This window comes from Ursus americanus, chromosome 3 (assembly GCF_024610735.1).
Source record: "Ursus americanus isolate L20-20 chromosome 3, mUrsAme1.1.p, whole genome shotgun sequence".
In the NCBI taxonomy this organism is placed as follows: domain Eukaryota; kingdom Metazoa; phylum Chordata; class Mammalia; order Carnivora; family Ursidae; genus Ursus; species Ursus americanus.
This window is the reverse complement of record NC_142129.1, coordinates 82,600,769-82,619,384: the sequence shown is the minus strand read 5'-3', so window position 1 is coordinate 82,619,384 and position 18,616 is coordinate 82,600,769. Positions and strand designations below refer to the sequence as shown.

The 18,616-nt window shown below is 41.2% G+C and overlaps 1 protein-coding gene across 1 annotated transcript in view; it reads left to right on the top strand.

Annotated features, from left to right (window-relative positions):
* Positions 1 to 18,616, top strand: part of CCDC146 (coiled-coil domain containing 146) — a 108,721-nt gene that overhangs the window by 59,458 nt on the left and 30,647 nt on the right. Inside the window, exons 3-4 of the mRNA XM_045793409.2 lie at positions 11,112 to 11,194; positions 14,401 to 14,610. Coding sequence (XP_045649365.1) covers positions 11,112 to 11,194; positions 14,401 to 14,610 — 293 coding nt within the window. The remainder of the gene's footprint in view (positions 1 to 11,111; positions 11,195 to 14,400; positions 14,611 to 18,616) is intronic.

Here is an 18,616-nt window from a genome sequence, read left to right as displayed (position 1 = left end):
CACAATCTGCCTCCTAGAAGGGGAAGTGGAGGACACTGCTGTGAATACTGACAAGAGCACTGTGGGCAGAAGCATCTTCAAACCAGGAATGTGGACACTGGAAGTCCCAAGTTTCTTTGTTGTGGGGAGAGGTTATATCCTTTACCCACCAACTCCTGGCCTGGAGCTGGGGGACCCCGGCTGGCAGCCAGCTGGGAGGGGCGCTGCTGTGGGCACACCAGAGGAGGCCTGATGGTGGGTACGCACAGAGAGCAGCCAGGCCCAGGGATCCAGCCCCCTTAGGACAGGGTCAGAGCAGGGGCTTTGGTCTGTGAACTACAAAGTGACATGAACAACTGACCAGCTGTGGACATGACCTTCATACATTTACAGTCCTTACATGAGATATATTCTGGCCTTTCAGGACCCCAGCTTTTCAGCATTCTCACTGCCTAAGGCTGCTCAAGATCTTTATAAGTAGGCTAGAGGTGGGACTGTGCGTGTGAAGGACTGAAAGCTGACTGGTCAGAGTCCACTGGCAACACAATCCTTTCTGGGTCCCATGCCATCCCTGCCGCCGACCCCTACTCTTCTGGTTCCTATTTTGCGACATTGGTCATTCACTGGTTTTAACTGGGCTCTGTTTCCTGACTCTGATTATGTTCTGACCCTTATGTGACTGCCCCTCATGTCTTGGCCCAGTTAAGTTCTTTGCTCTTCGTCATTGGTTCACCCTTTGAAGCTCTTAAAGAGGCATCTGGGTTTCAATCTGGCTCATTTCCTGCCTCCCAGGCTTACCGCCACTCCAATCTGCTACCATTTCTCCTCATGATCTTTGGAAGAAAAGGGGGAATATTTTAAACAAGGGATAAATGACTGATAAAGTTCCAAGCAATTACAGCTTCTGGGACAAATGTGAGTGTTTTAAAGGAATGCCATCCTGTAGCATGTACATGCAAAGGCATGCTTTTTATTTGGCTGCACATGGTATCTTAAAATTATTATAACTTAACTTTGAAGTCTTACATATAGTTAAGCAATCACATTACTCATCCACAATGTCCACTGCACTTGATACCTTAACTCGTGGGAGGTCCTGTTTGACACTTGGAGCCTCCCCCTCGCATTCCTGGGGTGGGCCACCAGAGGAGGGAAAAGACAGCTGCGGGGGAACAGTCCCAGACCTCTTTGCTCATCCTGTGCACCTTGCCAACCACACAGAAATGAAAAGAGAAGCTATGGGGGAGGCAGCCAATTTTGTACAGCCATTCTCCTCTTTCGAGTCAATGTTCAGGCCAAGTTACCATGCCTTATTCCTCTTTTATACCTACCCTCTCTGACAAGTAAGTGAATGAACAAGAGTACTTCCAACTGCATCATTCGTTTTAAGATAAGCTTAGATAAGGAACAGTTTAGTGAACATTACTGAACCCTTACAAGATACCAAGCCATGTGCTGGGGCTCAAAGGTAAGTAATGTAGGGTTTCCATCATCAAAGAATATACAACCTAGTGGGAAAAACATGTTTAAACATATTTTGGTAGTAGTATACAATAATAGATGCATCTAAAAATACAAAAAAAAAAAAGTGATTCTGCCTGGAGGTGTCTCAGTTGACCACTGAGATGTTTTGAAGGGAGAATAAGAGTTCTCCAAGTGGACAAGTGAGAGAAGAAATTGAAGATTGGGGAATAGAACATGCGAGGCATGGTATGGTTGGGAACTGTACTCATTTTCTACTGCTCTCCCAACCAATTACTGCAAACACAGTGGCTTAAACAAAATTTATGATCTTATAATTCTGTAGGTTGAAAGTCCAACATGGTTCTCACTGAGCTAAAATCGAGGTGTAGATAGGACTGTATTCTTTTCTGGAGGCTCTACCAGAGTATCCGGTTCTGTTCTTTTTTAGCTTCTAGGGGTTACACACATTCCTTGTCCCATGAACCCCTTCCTCCCAGTAGGTCAAGTTCTTCTCACACTTCCAATCTTTCCTCCTTCAGGAAAGGCACTCTGCTTTTAAGGACTCCTATGATTAAACTGGGCCAGCCAGGTAATCCACAATGATCTCCACATCTCGGGGTCCACACTCTTAATTACATCTGCAAAGTCCCTTTTGCCATGTAACGTAACAATCCCTAGATATGTCAGAGGGATTAGGATGTGGACGTCTTTGGGGGTGAGGGGAAGGGCATCATTCTGCCTGCCACAGGACATAACACATAACTGAAATGGTCGTGGGAGGTTTAGAAAGGGAGGAGACCAGTTTGGAGAGGGTGTTAGCTGCCAGATAATGAAAGCCCTTGTCTACCATGTTAAGGGACCTAGAGTTAATCCTGAAGGTGCTGGGATCCTTTGAAGGATTTAAAGCAAGGTGAAAATTGTCTTTTGCTGGCAGCACAGAGGGACATATTAACAAGGGAGACAAGACTTAAAAGTTAGGGGAAGTGGTTAGTTATCGACTGCCACATGCTCTGTAAAGAATTATGGATTTTATTTATTCTATAAAAGGATAAAATGCTGCATGATCATAAATTTCTGTCAAAATTATCACAATACCTGAACACTGATACTGCATTAAGTAAACAATTTCATGTATTCCAAGGTTTGGACAAAGAAGGTGTTTATTACTCTCTCACCGTAGCTCCCATAGTCTTACAAGGCCCTTGCCCACATAAAGTTCTAGCTTGTCCAATAAAAGCCTGGAGACCCCTCAGCATGTAGGTGGTATCTCAGACTCTGGGAGTGAATAAGAGGCCCTGGGGAAAGTAAATAGTTTAAAAAGGGGAAAAAGATAAGGACCAAATCCTGGATGCCACCAACTTTTAAAGGGAGGACCAGAGAAGAAAAGAGAAAAGTAAGAGAGACCTGTGAGACTATATATTACAGGACCTGGAAGAGGAAAGAGTTACAGGAATAATGCACTATAATAAGTCAATAGTAATAAGTGTCATCAAGTAACCTAAGGACAGAGAAATGTCATTTGAATATAATAATTAAGAGGTCACTGGGGCTCTACTTCCAACTAAGACAGAGTAATGGGACCCAGATTTACCCTCCTACCTTAAACAACTAAAATCAGATCAAATTAGATGAAACAGTGATTTTTAGACTTTGGACAACAGATTGCACAGGACAGTAATCTCTGGGGGTACGTAATAAACTGAGACCTTTAATTGTGCCATCTTACAACTCAGAGTTTCCACGTGACAGCATAAGGAGGGGAACCCAAATAGAACCAGGTCTTGCTGATTTGTGGTGACACACTTGGAGATTCAGGGAGGCCAAGTTGGCTAAAATATATAGGTGAGGAGAGGGAAGAGTGTCACAGAGCAGAAGCTCCAGAGATCAGCAGAAGAATACTGATCAGTGCATGCTTATGAGGATATTGCTGAGGCTGGAGAAAGAACTCCCAGAAAGGAGGGGATGGAATGACACCTGAAACTCATACAGAGCCAATAGTTCACGTTGCCACCAATCAGAACAGAAAGACCTCCTAATGTATGGGCACTGAATAGAAAGGTACTGACCCAGTAGTGGGAACAAATTAGCCCTAGACAAAAGATCATTCTGGACTTCCTTAACAAAGATCACAAGCAAGACTTGAAAGGATCAAACTTTCCAACTTAACTTAACTATGACTCACAATGCCCAGAAATATTTAAAGGAATATTTTTTAAAAATCCATCTCCCAATAGTGTAAAATTCACAATGTCTGGCACAAAAGAAGCAGGAAAATATGACTTATAATGAGTAGAAAAATCAAACAATGGAGTAGAACGGAAATAGAATTAATTGACAAGGACATCAGAACAGATATTAAAGAGATTTTGAATGTTTAGAAAAAAGGTGGAAGGAAGCATAAACATAATGAGAAAAGAGAAAGCTATAAAAAGGCTCAAATCAAACTTCTAAAGATGAAAAATACAGTATTTGAGATGAAAAATTCACTGGATGGGATTAACAGCAGATTAAACACTAAAGAAAAGGAGATTAGTGGATTCTTAAGATGTTAACGATAGATACTATTCAAAAGGAAACAAAGAAAAAGGAGTGTAAAATAAAAATGAAGAAAACATCAGTGATCTGCGGACATCAAGTGGCCAAACATATGAATAATTAGTTGCAGAAGGAGAGGCGAGGTGGACAGAAAAAATATTTGAAAAACCAACATCTGAAATTTTTCTAACTTTGATGAAAACTATGAACTCACAGATACAACATTGCGAACAAATCTCAGGCGGAAGCAAGCACCCAGATATATCATAAACAAATTACTGGAAAACACTGGTTAAGAGAAAAATCTCAAAATCAGCCAGAGAAATGAGAAAGTCATTGGTCAATGTATCGGTCTGGTGACACAGGGACTATGAATTGGTGAGTGACCGGAAGGTAAGGGAGTGGAGATAGAGAGCTATGACTCCTTTGAGAAAAGCTGAAATGAGAGTGAAGGAGACAGAGATAGGAGCATAGCACCCAAGGTGGATTTTGTTTTGTTTCTTAAATCAGAAAGACTTGAGCAAATTTATAGGTTGAGGACAATGTCAATGATGATACTAATAAAATAACTGCCATTGATTAAGCTCTTATTTGTGTACTAGACACTATACCAAATACCTTACATATAATTATTCATTTAGTTTTCACACAGACTTATGAAATTCGGACTACTTTTATCTTTACAGCTGAAGAAACTGAGGCACAGATTGATTAAATATGACTCCAGGTTACAAAGTTAAGAAGTAGTAGAGCTGAACAAAACAGAGAGAAAAGAGACCAAAAAACAGACTCAAATATAGAAAACTGGGGTTACGAGAGCAAGGTGGGCGGGGAGATGGGGGAAATAGGTGAAGGGGATTAAGAGCACACTTATCGTGATGAACACTGAGTAATGTATAGGATTGCTGAGGCATGTTGTACACCTGAAGCTAATGTAACAGCATACACTAATTACACTGGAATCTGAAAAGGAAAAAAAGTAACAAAGCTGGAATTCAAATCAAAGTCCACTTATGATGTACTTGAATACAATACTACACTGAGCCAGTTAAGTGGGAGAAATAGAGATTAGAAAGGAAAAGAAGGTATAACTGATGCTTTAATGCCTAGGACAAGGTAGGAGAGTATATATTTGAAAACACAGGTGGATAGGTTTGCCTTAAAAAGAGGAAAGGAGGACTTCATTTTTGAGATTTGGGGAAAGAAGTTAAGGGTAGGGGTGGCTGTGGATAAATGGATCCGTTGATGTAGATGATGAGATCAGGTGGCTTAATTCTGTTTGGTGAATGAGTTAGGTATATGGGAAAGCTTAATATAACAACCAAGGGGAAAAGTCAAACAACAGGAGTGATGCTTTGTTGAGAGTTCCATTGCATTTGGAAACTGCTTCAAATGGCCATGTTGTTTATTTCTAGCAGAGAAAGGGAGACTGTGAGTGGGAGACAAGAATGATAAGGATTTATGCTGAAAAGTTTATGCTGCCCCCAAAGTCAACGATTTATCAGGATAAGACCAAACCAGTAGGTAATGTCAAAGAGGCAACAAGAATAGAGTAGGTTAATAACCACGGTCACTGTGGCTGCCCTGCACACACCCACACAAACACCTAATTGTTTCCTCATGCTGCCCCCTTCCACATAAGTTCACTTGGTGAAAGTTCTTACTTTCCTTGGAATGTCCTAGAATTTCCATTTTTGAAATATTTTCCGTATCATTACATGTTGTCCATGAATCATGAACTCTTGTTAAACTTTCAGCTCTAGAGTAAATGTTTCCTTCCAGTCTCAATTACCAACAAGGCAATTCAGTAACACAATTGTCTATTGTGAAATCATATTTATGAACTTTATGACATTATATCTAACCTTTCATTATGTATACTCTTTGACATCAGTTGGGTCTTATGGGTCTGTGCTTTAGATCCTGCATTTTTAAAACATGACAAACTTGGTTTCTGTGCCCATTTGTATCATGCAGTGTGAAAATGCAACCATTTTTTCCATGTAGATGTTCATGAGTGAAGCATTTTATCTGCTAGAATGGAGTCTGAAGTTCCCAACCAGAGACAGACCTGCTTAAGGAGACACTTTACAATTCCACAGAAAAGTCCCTGTTGGATGAATATTATATCCAGATTATGAATTTTATGTTTAAGGAGGCTAGAATCCGTTCTTCACAGTTGGATCTTTTTCTTTTTAAGAAAGATTGGTTTTTAGGAGAGTAGACCACATAAAAGATAGCTTATCAATCTTCTTTCTAAATGTCTATGACTTAAATTTTTTCAATTTATGTAGAAACTACAGAGACATACCAGATGTTTTGCCCTGTCAGCTTTCTTCATAGGTTCATAGGCACCAAAGGCAGTCTGACTATTGGGGTGATGGAAACAGCAAATAGGAAAGGAAGCCTCTCTCGCCTTCCTGCTTTTTCTGTAGCCATAGAACCTGCCAACATGTACCCCTGATCCACCTGCCATTGGGCTTCAATTAACTGGTATTTTAGAAAAGACTCAAAACAGCTGAGTTTTCTCTAAGTCTGAGCTAGAATCTGGCTGTATCTGCCAGTAAGATCTGAACACGGCACTCTCCAGTTTAAAATTCTGCTCTGAATCCCTACTGTTTACAGCAATAGTTCTCAAGCATATTTAATAGACTTTCATTATTAAAAGCAATACATATGTGTTGGAGAAAAGTAGAAAATACAGATAAGCAAACATAAAAATACAAAAACCATACCTTCTTACGACCCAAGGAACATCATTTTATCACCTAAGCTCTTGGCCTTCTAGATCAATACCTTATTGATATTCGCTATTTGATGAATTGACATCATATTCTCCTGTGATTCTTTAAATATTGTTTGCTTTCATTATTGGACATGTTTATAATAGCTGCTTTGAAGTCTTTGTTAAGTCCAACATCTGCACCCTCCCAAAGAGTTTTTGCCCTTTTCCCCCCCTATTTCTTGAGGGACTCATAATTTTTTGTTGAGAATTGGACATTTTAGATAATATATTGTAACAACTTTAGTTTCTGATTTCTGCCCAGGCTTGTTGTTGTTGCTGTTGGGTTTGTGTTATTGTTGTTCATTTGTTTATTCATTTAGTGACTTGGCTGGATTAATTCTGTGAAGTGTATCTTCCCCGTAGTGTGCAGCCTCTGATGTCTCTGTATACATATTCTTTCCTTGTTTTTATTTTTAACCTTGCCCCACCCACCTGAAGAGGTCTTTAGCAATAGGAAGGTGGGGGAGATAAGCTCTTCACTGGCTGCTAAGCCTGCCCAGAATAGTTCTTCCACAACATGGGGCCAGGGGTAATGGGTACAGTTCATGGTTCAAATGCCATAGTCGGCTACTGTTCTTATTCAGTTTCAGATTTTGTTAAATAAATACATCTCAATATTTTGCATGCCCTTAGGTCAATTTCCAGGGACTTAAAACGGTTGTGTTAGATAATTTTGATGAGTTGAATCAATGTTTCTCTGAGGGGGAGGATTCATCAAGCTCTTCACAGGACCATTCTGGAAGTTCCATCATCTGGAAGTGGTCTGTAATTTATGATCTTATTTATTTGCTTTAACTTACAATATAGAGAAAATAACAGCATGATACCAAATGTGGTTATTTACTCACAATAAAGCTACTGAGTGTAGTGCTAGTGTTCTGTAATTTGTGTCTATCTTCTCAAACTGTGAACTACTGTAGGGGAGGACCTATGTCACATTTGTTCTGGTTCCATCATGCAGGGCAGTAGGTGAGAGGTAATGTCTTTTCAGCTTGAAAACAAAATGATAAATACTATATGCATTTTTAAACATAAGAGTCCATAATTATCGTACCCAATGGCTTACTTAGAGTCGTTAACTTGTTGCCTAATTACAAGGCTGGTCCCCACATGGTCTTCATATTACATGCACACACATACAAACACATATTCTCACCCTTACCTTTTCATAACTTTTTCCCAGTAATTTTTCTCCTTTAAGAGGGCCCAAATGCAAAGCCTTTTTTTTTTTTTTTTAAAAAACATATTAGTCCTTATGGGGCGCCTGGGTGGCACAGCGGTTAAGCGTCTGCCTTCAGCTCAGGGCATGATCCCGGCGTTCTGGGATCGAGCCCCACATCAGGCTCCTCCGCTATGAGCCTGCTTCTTTCTCTCCCACTCCCCCTGCTTGTGTTCCCTCTCTCACTGGCTGTCTCTATCTCTGTCGAATAAATAAATAAAATCTTAAAAAAAAAAAAAAAAACATATTAGTCCTTAAAAGCACAATGCCTAGGTCCTACACTGTTTTTTAGGAACCTATGAAAATGTTTGAGATCTGAAGTAAAGTACATATTAATTCAAAAATGCAGAAAGAAAACTGAAGAAACAAAATAATTGTATTTATTGAAATATCTATAAAATGTAACACTAGGTCAACCTACCAATAGCAACTCAACACTTAAAAAATTACATGTAAATTATATTTAAGGTGGCATAAGAATACATTTTAAGATATTTGTTTTAGGGAGAAGCAGAACCTCCTCAAGGGGCTTACAAATCTTCTTTACCCAGTATGGAGGTTCCTCAAAAAGTTAAAAATAGAACTACCCTAAGATCCAGCAACTGCACCAGTGGTATTTACCAAAGAATACCTAATTCCTAATTCAAAGGGATACATGCATCCTGACGTTTATAGCAGCACTATCAACAACAGCCCAATTTTCGAGGGAGCCCAAATGTCCATCGACTAGTGAGTGGATAAAGATGTGGTATCTATATATACAATGGGATATTCCTCAGTCATAAAAGAGAATGAAATCTTGCTGTCTGCAATGACATGAATGGAACTAGAGAGAATTATGCTAAGCGGAAAAAGTCAGAGAAAGATACCGTACGATTTCACTCGTATGTGGCATTTAAGAAACAAAACAAATGATCATGGAGGGAAAAGAGAGGAAAACCAAGAGATAGACTCTTCAGGAAAGAGAACAAACTGATGGTTAAGGTGGGTGGAGATAGGGGTGAAAGAGGTGATGGGGATTAAAGAGGCCAGGGGCACTTGGTGTGATGAGCACTGGGTGTTGTATATGTTGAATCACTACATTGTACACCTGAAATTAACATTACACTGTATGTTAACTAACTGGAATGCAAATAACTAAAATAAATAAATAAATAAATCTTGTTTACCATATGTCACCCATATATAGAAAATGACAGTTGTGAGCATTGGGACCCAGGTCTGTCTCCAGCTTGTAAGTGCCTCGCAGAAGATCCCAAACACTTTCACGAGAGAGAGAGGGTTTTACAGTGCATTTTACAATGTCTTTTCTACCCGATGTGGACAGAGAGACCATGAAAGGCCACTGTGGAGACTCTGACCTTTGCATTTTATCAGTTACAGTCATTCATTTGCTCATGTGGCATGTGTTTGCCAAGTGGCTGCACTGTGCCTGGGCTTCTAACAGCTGAGGACACTGTGAAGAATGAGCTGACCCAGGCCCCTTCCTCATGGTGCTTATACAAGTAGTTGGGGAGTCACGTAAATATATTTATTACTGCAGACTGTAATATGTTATATGGTATGAAATACAACTTTCTTTTGGGGTCTGTGGTATGTGTGGGTATCTATCTTAATTTAGAAGTCAGAGAAGGCCCGATTATAGATTGATATTGAAACTGAGGTATGGGGGCGCCTGGGTGGCTCAGTCGGTTAAGTGTCTGCCTTCAGCTCAGGTCATGATCTCAGGGTCCTGGGATGGAGCCCCATGTTGGGCTCTCTGCTCAGCAGGGAGTCTGTTCCTCCCTCTCCCTCTGCTTGCCGCTCTGCCTACTTGTGCACGCTCTATCAAACAAATAAATAAAATCTTAAAAAAAAAAAAAAAGAAACTGAGGTATGAAGAAAGAATTGGAGTCGGGGAAAAGCGAGGAATGGCCAACATGGAGGCCCTGGGGAAGGACGGAGATTCACGCATTTAGGGAAATAAAAGGCAGCCAGTGTGGCTGGAGCATTAAGAGCTTGAGGAGAGGGTTTTGAAAGGAGACCGGGAGGTAGCAGGATCATATAGGACCTCAGGGTCTTGAATTCTATTCCACTTGAGTTTTGAACACCCAGCATAGCAAAATCTTGTTTGATTAAAAAAATAAACCTCCCTGGAAAGTAGACTGAAGGAGGCCTGAGTGGACACAGGGATAGGGACGGGGAGAGTGGGAGGTTTTGCAGTAGTCCAAATGAGATGGGACGGGACTTGGACTAGTGGGACCAGGAAAAGGAGAGGAAAAGGGATGGACTCAAGAAGTATTTTGGAGGTAAGAACAACACGGCATTGATACACACAAATCTTTTCTTTAGTTGCATGTTTTGATACTATGTCAGTAGCAGTTCAATTAAAGTCAAACCTAATACAAATGTTCATTGCATTATAGTAAAACGTTCATGTTTCATATTGTGCTCTGATGTCTATTACTATTTATCATCTAACTCAGAGAGTAAATCAAAAGTTCTTTTGCCAGAAATGAAAAAGAAACAAATAATATCACTTTATGTACCAAATAAAGTTACATGCTTCTTTGGCTGTAGAGGCAGAGAGATTGTGGGACAGGGGAGTGATCATGGGTTTTTGGAGCTGGACCACTTGGGTTTACATTCTGACACTGCCTTTAACTAACTCTGTAACTTTGAAACAAATCACTTAACTTTCTAGACTTCAGTTTAAAATTGAGATAATCCCTACTTCACAAAACATTTCTGACAATGAAATAATTGATGTACAACACTTGCTTGTAACAGATGTTCGATGATTGTTAGTTCTGTCAACTTACAAATAGCCATCCTAATCATCTATACTATTCAGGTGTTTGCTAAACCTAGAAGTATGCTTTTTTAGAATTGGAAGAATTTAACTCAATTCCTTCCCTCAATTTACCTAGAGAGGTAAGAGTCTTGCCTGGGAACATAGAGATTACAAGAGGCAGAGTAGAACATTTTCTCCAAACACCCAGCATCTTTATAATACACCACATTGCCTTGTATGTTTTCTCTCTAATGTTGAATGGGAGGATTTTATAAGATATTCCTATGTCCACTTTATCTCTGCTTTAAGCATAAGGAGGGTGCTGGCTAACAGTGGTCTTGTGTTCTCTTTGCTAGTTACACAGTATGGGAAAACTTCCTGGAACCAGAATGGCAGAGTTAAAAGCGAAGTACACCTTGCTCCATGATACCGTGGTAAGGTAGGCTATTTGCTCATGTGGAGACATCTCTTATCATATTTATACTTCTTTCGTATGTGTGTGATGGGCTCTATCTTGTTTTTTATTCTGCCAAAAGCAGGCCTCGAGGCAAAGGTCTGAGTTCAAGTAGTTTGAGAAGTGATACCAGAAATTACCATGGGAGGATGGGGAAGTGAGATGGGGAAGGGAGCAATGTAGCCAGGGGTGTGCTTCTCTGCAGGTTTACACTGTGGCCAACTGGTGCCCAGTCTCACTGAGGACCCCCTGAGTGTGTGGAACACACCTCGGAACTCTCCCACCAAAGGGTGAGGAAACTGGGATATTTGTCCACTGTTTTCCATCCATTGTTGATTAACGATTGCTCCTAGGGAGATGAGCTCCTGGCGTTTCTAGCACACCCTCTGAGAAGCCAAGCAAGTTCCTATGGCCAGAGAAAGCTCTCAGGCAGAGGCACACAGGTGCTGTCAGTGTGTATGGCAACTGTCCACCAAAGCTACAGGTGACCCCCAGAGTCGGCTGGGGGGTGGGATTTGATGGGACACTGACATTATCTGCTACAGAACACTCTTGTAGGATTCTCCATTCCCCATCTCTCTTCACTGCTCAGAGTTATATGTTCGAGCACAACCCCAGCCTACATCTGCTGAGACATTGGTCTTCTTACCTCGTCCACCTACCCAAGGCTACTCTCTTTAGCCTAGTTCCAATCCGCAGGTGAGAATAGGCTTCCACAGGATAATTCCACAAAGTTTTCTAAGCACCTGCTATGAACCACTGGGAATCAGGGAGAAGGAGAATGAAGAAAGAAGGGAAATCCAGTTCTGCTGCTCTTCCTTACTACTCCCCATCCCCCTCCCTCCTTTTCCGCATAACCACCTGCCTCATTACCTTGCATGATGTCTTCACCAAGAGCCAAGGAGAGACAGCAATGGATAGAAACTCCATCCTGCCATTCCCCACCCATCCTCTCCCCGAGTCTTCAAACATTAGCCCTACTGCTTTTCCTGCCCAGAGTCAATCTGGCTACTTTGAGGATGGGAGCATGAGGGAAGAGCGAAGCACAAGGAGAAGCAGAGCTGCATTCCCATGCGCCCTTCACTTTCACTCCACTGCCTAATACTCAGCTCCACCCAAGTTCCTAACAACCATCCAGCTCTGGCTCCTCCTCTTCTTCCTTGATGGAAGCCTCGAGCTAACTCCTCACCCCTATCCCTCATGGAGACTCCATTTTCCACAATTGGCCCTGACTGCCAGTATGTACAGATAGTTCTCAAGACTCAGGAACTTGGAGGATTTAGATGGAAAGTCTGGGGTAAGCTTTTTCAACATACTTCACACTGCTTAAATGACAGAGGGGAGGGAATCCGTGCAGTTCTCAGGGCATTCCTCCAAGTCCCTTTGCAGATACAAGGAATACTGCAACATTTCTCGCCCTCCACATAGCTCTCGTCTAGAGCTCAGCAGAGCTTTGTGGGATGCTGATTTAGCTTCCTCCTTCCCTGGGCCACAGTTTAGTTCCCTGTGTCCCAGTGACAGACAACAACATAGGACCAAGGCTATGGTGTTATTTCTTCCTACTTCCAGGTTGTGTTGCAAAACTCTTACTTCCCTTCTGCTACCCACATTTTACCTCCTCTTGACCCTTTAGTTCCCTCTCTTGTCATTACGAACACCCACTACCCTCTCCCACTCCTCCTGCCTGGTGGGTGAGAACGGCGTGAAGACGCACTCTCCACTCTTGCTGCTGAGGTTTTAGCACGGCAGATACAGCCTGGAAATGCTGAACTGAAACCAAATGAGTTTTACACTGGAACCACGTTATAGAAGTTGTTAAATTCTCTTCTGCTGACACTATATTTCAAATCCATGTGGGTAAATTAGCATTTGTGTTCTGGCTAGAACCCTAGCCACCTTGTCCACTTTCCTTCTGGGGGGCATCAGGCCCTGTGGCACAAGTCAACACTTCACATTTCCGCAGCTGAAGACTCACATTAAGGAGATCAGGCAACTTGAGATTTATATGCAAGGAAACTGAATTATAAGAAACAACTTCAGCTTTCGTGAATAGAAATTATACATGTTATCACTATAGCTGCTGTTGCTATTTGGGATCTAACACAGTGCCTGGAACATATTATGTTCCAGGAAATGTTTCGCTGGGTGTTACTGAGCAAATGCCATATTAACACCAGAGGAAATGGGTGGAGCAGGTAACCTCAGTTGAGACAGCCTTGATCAAGTCATTGGGCATCTTCGCAAATGAGGATCCCCCCGAAGATTTCTCTTGGTGAGGAAACTTGGTGGGGCGTGCACCTGGCTTTAAAACAGGACACGGCACCACTCTTGCTTCCACTAGGAAAGGTAGCTACTGTGAGGCAGCTGGGTTTCTGAGAACGGTGAGTCAGGGCTGCTGACGAGGCTGCTGCGGATGCCAGCCTGGAGCAGAGCTGGGTGAGTTTTAGAGGATTTCACCAAGTCCAGTTTCTGTGTCCATTCAAATCTGCCTCTTGCCAGATATTTAACCCTTGTTCCTAGACGGGGTCAAGACCTACACAGGGAATCCCCCTCAACTGTGACATTCAAGTCCAGCTCTAGCCAGACATTGAAGGTAGGATCAGAAATCTCTAAGGTACTTTAAGTCCATAATTTTATAGGAGAATGTTTCTTCCTAGTTTCCTAGTAAAGTGTCCTTAGAAAACTTTGTTGTTTCTTAGTTCACTGAGGAGGACAAGATTTTCCTACAGTCAGCTCAGGAGAATTCAGGAATTAGGGAAAGCCACATTGCCGGGGCAGTTGAAGGGAGGACCCACTCTTGTCCTTATTATCAACGCCCCCCCCACAAGTCCGGGAAGTCATGATTATTCTTCAAAGTCAAGTACAAATACCACATTCCCGTCCAACTCAATGCTCTTTCTGTCTCTCCCACCATCTTGATCTAGACACTAGTGGTAGTACTTGTCACCTGGTATTCCAGGTACCTAGTTCATCCATTCCCCTTGGGAGACTGTGAGCTCCATTCACCTCCAGTACCTAGTACAATACTTGGCACAAAAATATCACTGAATTGAACAGAACCTGGGAATGGAAGGAACCGGGAGCAGTGTGGACATGTTCCCTCCTCTCCTTGCTAGACTGCCATGTGAACTACTACGGGTGTTAAAAGTACAGCCTTCTCATTATTTGAATCTGTGTTTCATGGACCCCAGTACGCAACAGTCAGAGGTCCAACTGCTAGAGGATGCCAAACGTTTCACCGAGCAAATACAACAGCAGCAGTTTCACCTTCAGCAAGCTGATAATTTTCCTGAGGCATTCACCACCGAGGTCTCTAAAATGCGAGAACAACTTCTCAAGTACCAAAACGAATATAATGCAGTGAAGGAAAGAGAGCTCCACAATCAATACAGATTAAATAGGTAAGTGCACTCCTCTCTCAAACACACTGAAGGTAGAGTTGAGCAAAGCTCTTTCCACATAAACAAAATCAGAAAAATCAGACTTTATTCAGAAGGAATTTCAGGCACAGTGAGTATGACATGGCAATGTCAAGATGATTACAAGCCTAGCTCTTTCCTTGGTTTCCTAGAAGGGGCCATTCCTGAACAAGAAGCTTACCCAACTTCTAGAAAAAAGCTCAGGTGACAGGGAGACGCCCTCAGGAGGAGATCCCTGCTGTTGTTTTCCCTGTGTCAGGAAAGCTATAAGCACTGGAAACTGTAGCCAAAGAACACACCGCAGAGAACAAGGACTTGGCACACGCTCTCACCCTCCCTGGCCCAATGGTGGCCCCATGTCCTTTCAGCAGTGCCAGACCACGTGGCTGCATGGCGGTCGCCCCACAGGCGCTCTGCAGACAAACCCCTGTGAGCAGAGGGTCACATCTGGCTCCCTCTATTTTTCTAATATAGCAACACGGGCCACATATTCAACCTTATTCTCCTAACCTACTCCTCAGAATCAAGAAAGGAAGTAATATCCTGTTGGAAGACACAACTACTTATCCAGATTTAGAGGATGTCATTCAGTGAACGAAAGTAGAAATGTGTTGCTAGAAGGCAAATGTTCTTTCCAAAATCTCTAACATTTCTCCTGCAGAGGAGCAAGTCAGTGGAAGAGTTTGTTCAGCAAATCACACTCTTTAGATTGAATTTCAAAATGATTATGATCCAAGTTTTGCGCTCTGGTGTGCTGGGTGCTCTGCCTGGGTACTGAAGAGAAAGCCAAATACTCGCTCCTGGAATTTGTTACCTTTTAAGGTGGCAGAACTTTCTCTGGGTATTTTTAAGAGTGGGTAGACTTCCGACAGAGCGAATATAATTCATTCCTGCTGAGAGATAAGCAAATGATTTGAGTGACTTTCTGAGGACTCTGTAAGCCCTGGGTTTCGAATCCTCTCATTGGGATCTGTCTTTTCAACTGGGAGATGAAGAAGGCTAGCTTAATCAGGAGAATTACATTCAGGGCAAAAACAAAATCTGAGTTCTTTTTCATCTTTCAATCTAAACTTGTTTCAGGCTCACAGTGAGGTCTATAAAAAGAAAGCCTAGCTATTTCTGTGCTCTGTAAGCACTCTTTCAGTTGAGAAAATAATGAAATTAAAACAATTGTTAGTTGTTCATTAGTATTGAAAATATGAATGCTTGACATTTCCATGAAAGGGTAAGAAGAACATAAGTCGGTTGATATTTAAATTGTTTAAAATTTCCAAGTGTTCCTGCCAAGGAAAAAAACGCCCAGCAACAACCAGAACACTTGCCTTTTAGGTATAGACAGGCAAATTGTTCACTGAGTTACTTGGGATAGGGAGGGGACCGTGCATAGTGACCTACAGTGAACGAGAACATTCAGGACGCGCATTTGCAGAAATGCTTGGTGTGTATTGTTTTTGGATTTGTAACACATAATACTCTAGCTTGAGCAGACTCCCTCGCAGTCTCAAATATTAGCAGCTCAAGAATTGACAAACTTAGTTTCATAAAAATAATGGTGATTCCAAAAGGAATACCAGGAAAGAACTATAGGCTGTATTTCATTAGCTTTAATATATTTTATATTACATGATACAGAAACAAATTCACTCAATACTTCCTCCCCAGGGAAAAGTAGATATTCCCATCCCCACCTAAAAATAAAGAAACTAAGCCAGTGAGACAAAACCATTCATCTGCATATACAGATGATATTTTTCAGATCAGCACAACAAACTCATTTTATTCAGCGTCTAAATAACAGAAGCCCTAATAACTAGCACCCCTCCACCCCAATATCTTTAGGAACTTCTGAATCACTGGCAACTATGAAGAAGAATATATTGTCCAGATGCTCTAGAGAAAAAAAATTTTACTCTGTAATTTGGTTGATTTTCTCATGTTGTCACACAATAGAAACTCTTTAATAAATGTTAATGGTGAGTATAATGGTGGTCAGTTAATAATTAAATCTGTCACCACAGTTTTGGTTTTGAGATTAATACTCATTGACCTCTTGAATATGCAGGTTAGGAAAGAATATATAACCTTCTTAAGTAAGTTAAATACACATTATAAATAAATAATAAAGTAATTAAATAAATACTCTTGAGAACTTATTTTTGAAACAAAGTAGAAGTCATTATCTTTCTAAAAACATTCTCTGAAAAGATTTTCCAATACTCTTTTCAGCCTCTTCCTTGTTCTTCGCTTTGTCACCTTTTGGGGCTTCTCTGCTTTCTAATAATTCCTCAGATCTGGACAGCAAATAAATTGTGTCCCTCATGCTAAATCTGATGCATTCTGGCAAGTCTCAGCCACGGTCAGTTATCACTGTCTGTCCTGAGTGGGGATGTGGAGACTGGTACGCTCGTGCTGCACGTGTACGGGACTATCCTATGATCCTGGCTGTAGTGACTCTTTATTCTTCCTAGCTGGTTGCCGCCGTCCCCGTGCTGTCATCCAGGGCTTGGTAGTTGTTTTCCTTTCTTAGTCCAATAGTAACAGCAAAGTTGGAACCAAGAAACAAACAGATCCGGCAAGAAAGAAACAGAGGGAGTATTTTAGCAACACATCTGGAATTCCAGAATGTTAGCTATGACCAAGGGGCATCCAGGTCATCAGGATTAATGGTAAGGAAATACTCACAGCTGGAACAGACTTTACTTTCTAAACACTTTTTTTTTTTTAAATATTTCCTGCTCTCCCTGTGGAAACCAAGAACAGAATGAGCTTAGAACAGGTTTTGCAAGGTGTAGTCTTCATAACTGAAAGAGAAGCGCCTGAGAAACTTAGGTAGATCCAACCCTAAAACTAATGACTCCAATTTCTATCCAAGTCTCTCCACCCAAGGCAACGTGTGTATGTTTTACAAGCTCCGTCTGGGATTCTGAGACATGTCAAAGTTTAAAAACTGTTGGCCCCCAAATTGGTTCTCAGCCTGACTACACATTAGAATCACCAGAATCTTCTCTCAGTGACCACCCGTCTATGCTTCAGCACCTCCTGACGGGAGCGCACAGCCTCCCACAGCAGCCCATCCCAGCTCTGGACAGCCTGACTCTTAGATGTTTATTGCTCGTACTACCTCTTGCAATTTCCACTCGTTCATGCTGTTTCTTCTACTGATGTCTGTAGAAGATGCTTCTCGCACATGACAACATCCAGGGCTTCCTGTATTGTCTTTTCACTCACAAGTCCTTAAAACCAAAACACTTTGATGACATGGTTTCAGTTAGGACACTTTTGCTGCAGAAAAGAAATGAATCCGGAGCAGCTTTGACCCTGAAGCACCCCTTAGTCAGGAAAGCTGGAAATGTCAGGCAGATTTAAATTTTAATGTCAATTTAAAATGTTAGCAGTTAACAGATATCAAGAGGCACAAAAGTGGGTTTTTTTATTTCAGTAATACCATGCAAAAAGGAGGATTTAGAAGGAGAAAAAAAAAGAATGCATAAGGATATTTTCTACCTTATTACTTTCAAAAGTGAAAAACTGAAAGCTATCTAGGTTCTAAAAAATAATGGAATACTTAAATAATAATGTATTCCAGAGGCGTGCAGCTTGATATTACATCAGAGCTAAGTTTCTAGGTTTGAATGTCAGCTCAGCCTTGTCTGTGTGACTTTGGAAAAGGTGCTTAACTCCTGTTTCTTCATTTGTACAATGAAGAAAATAATACCTACTTGGTAAGTTCTGAAGATTAGAAATGATGCATATAAATTACCTGACATCGGGTCAGTGAAAGATAGATGATATTTAGGATTATTTTATTGTGCGATATCCACCCACTAGGAAACTTTGAAAGTATTAAATTATTAATTTTGAAGTCTGAAGATATTTTTAATTGGGAAGATCTCTTTAATTACATGCTGAGTAAAAATGGATTCAATCATATGTACACATTTTGTATAATATTATTAAAAGATACAAGGAAAATAAAAATGATCAACTG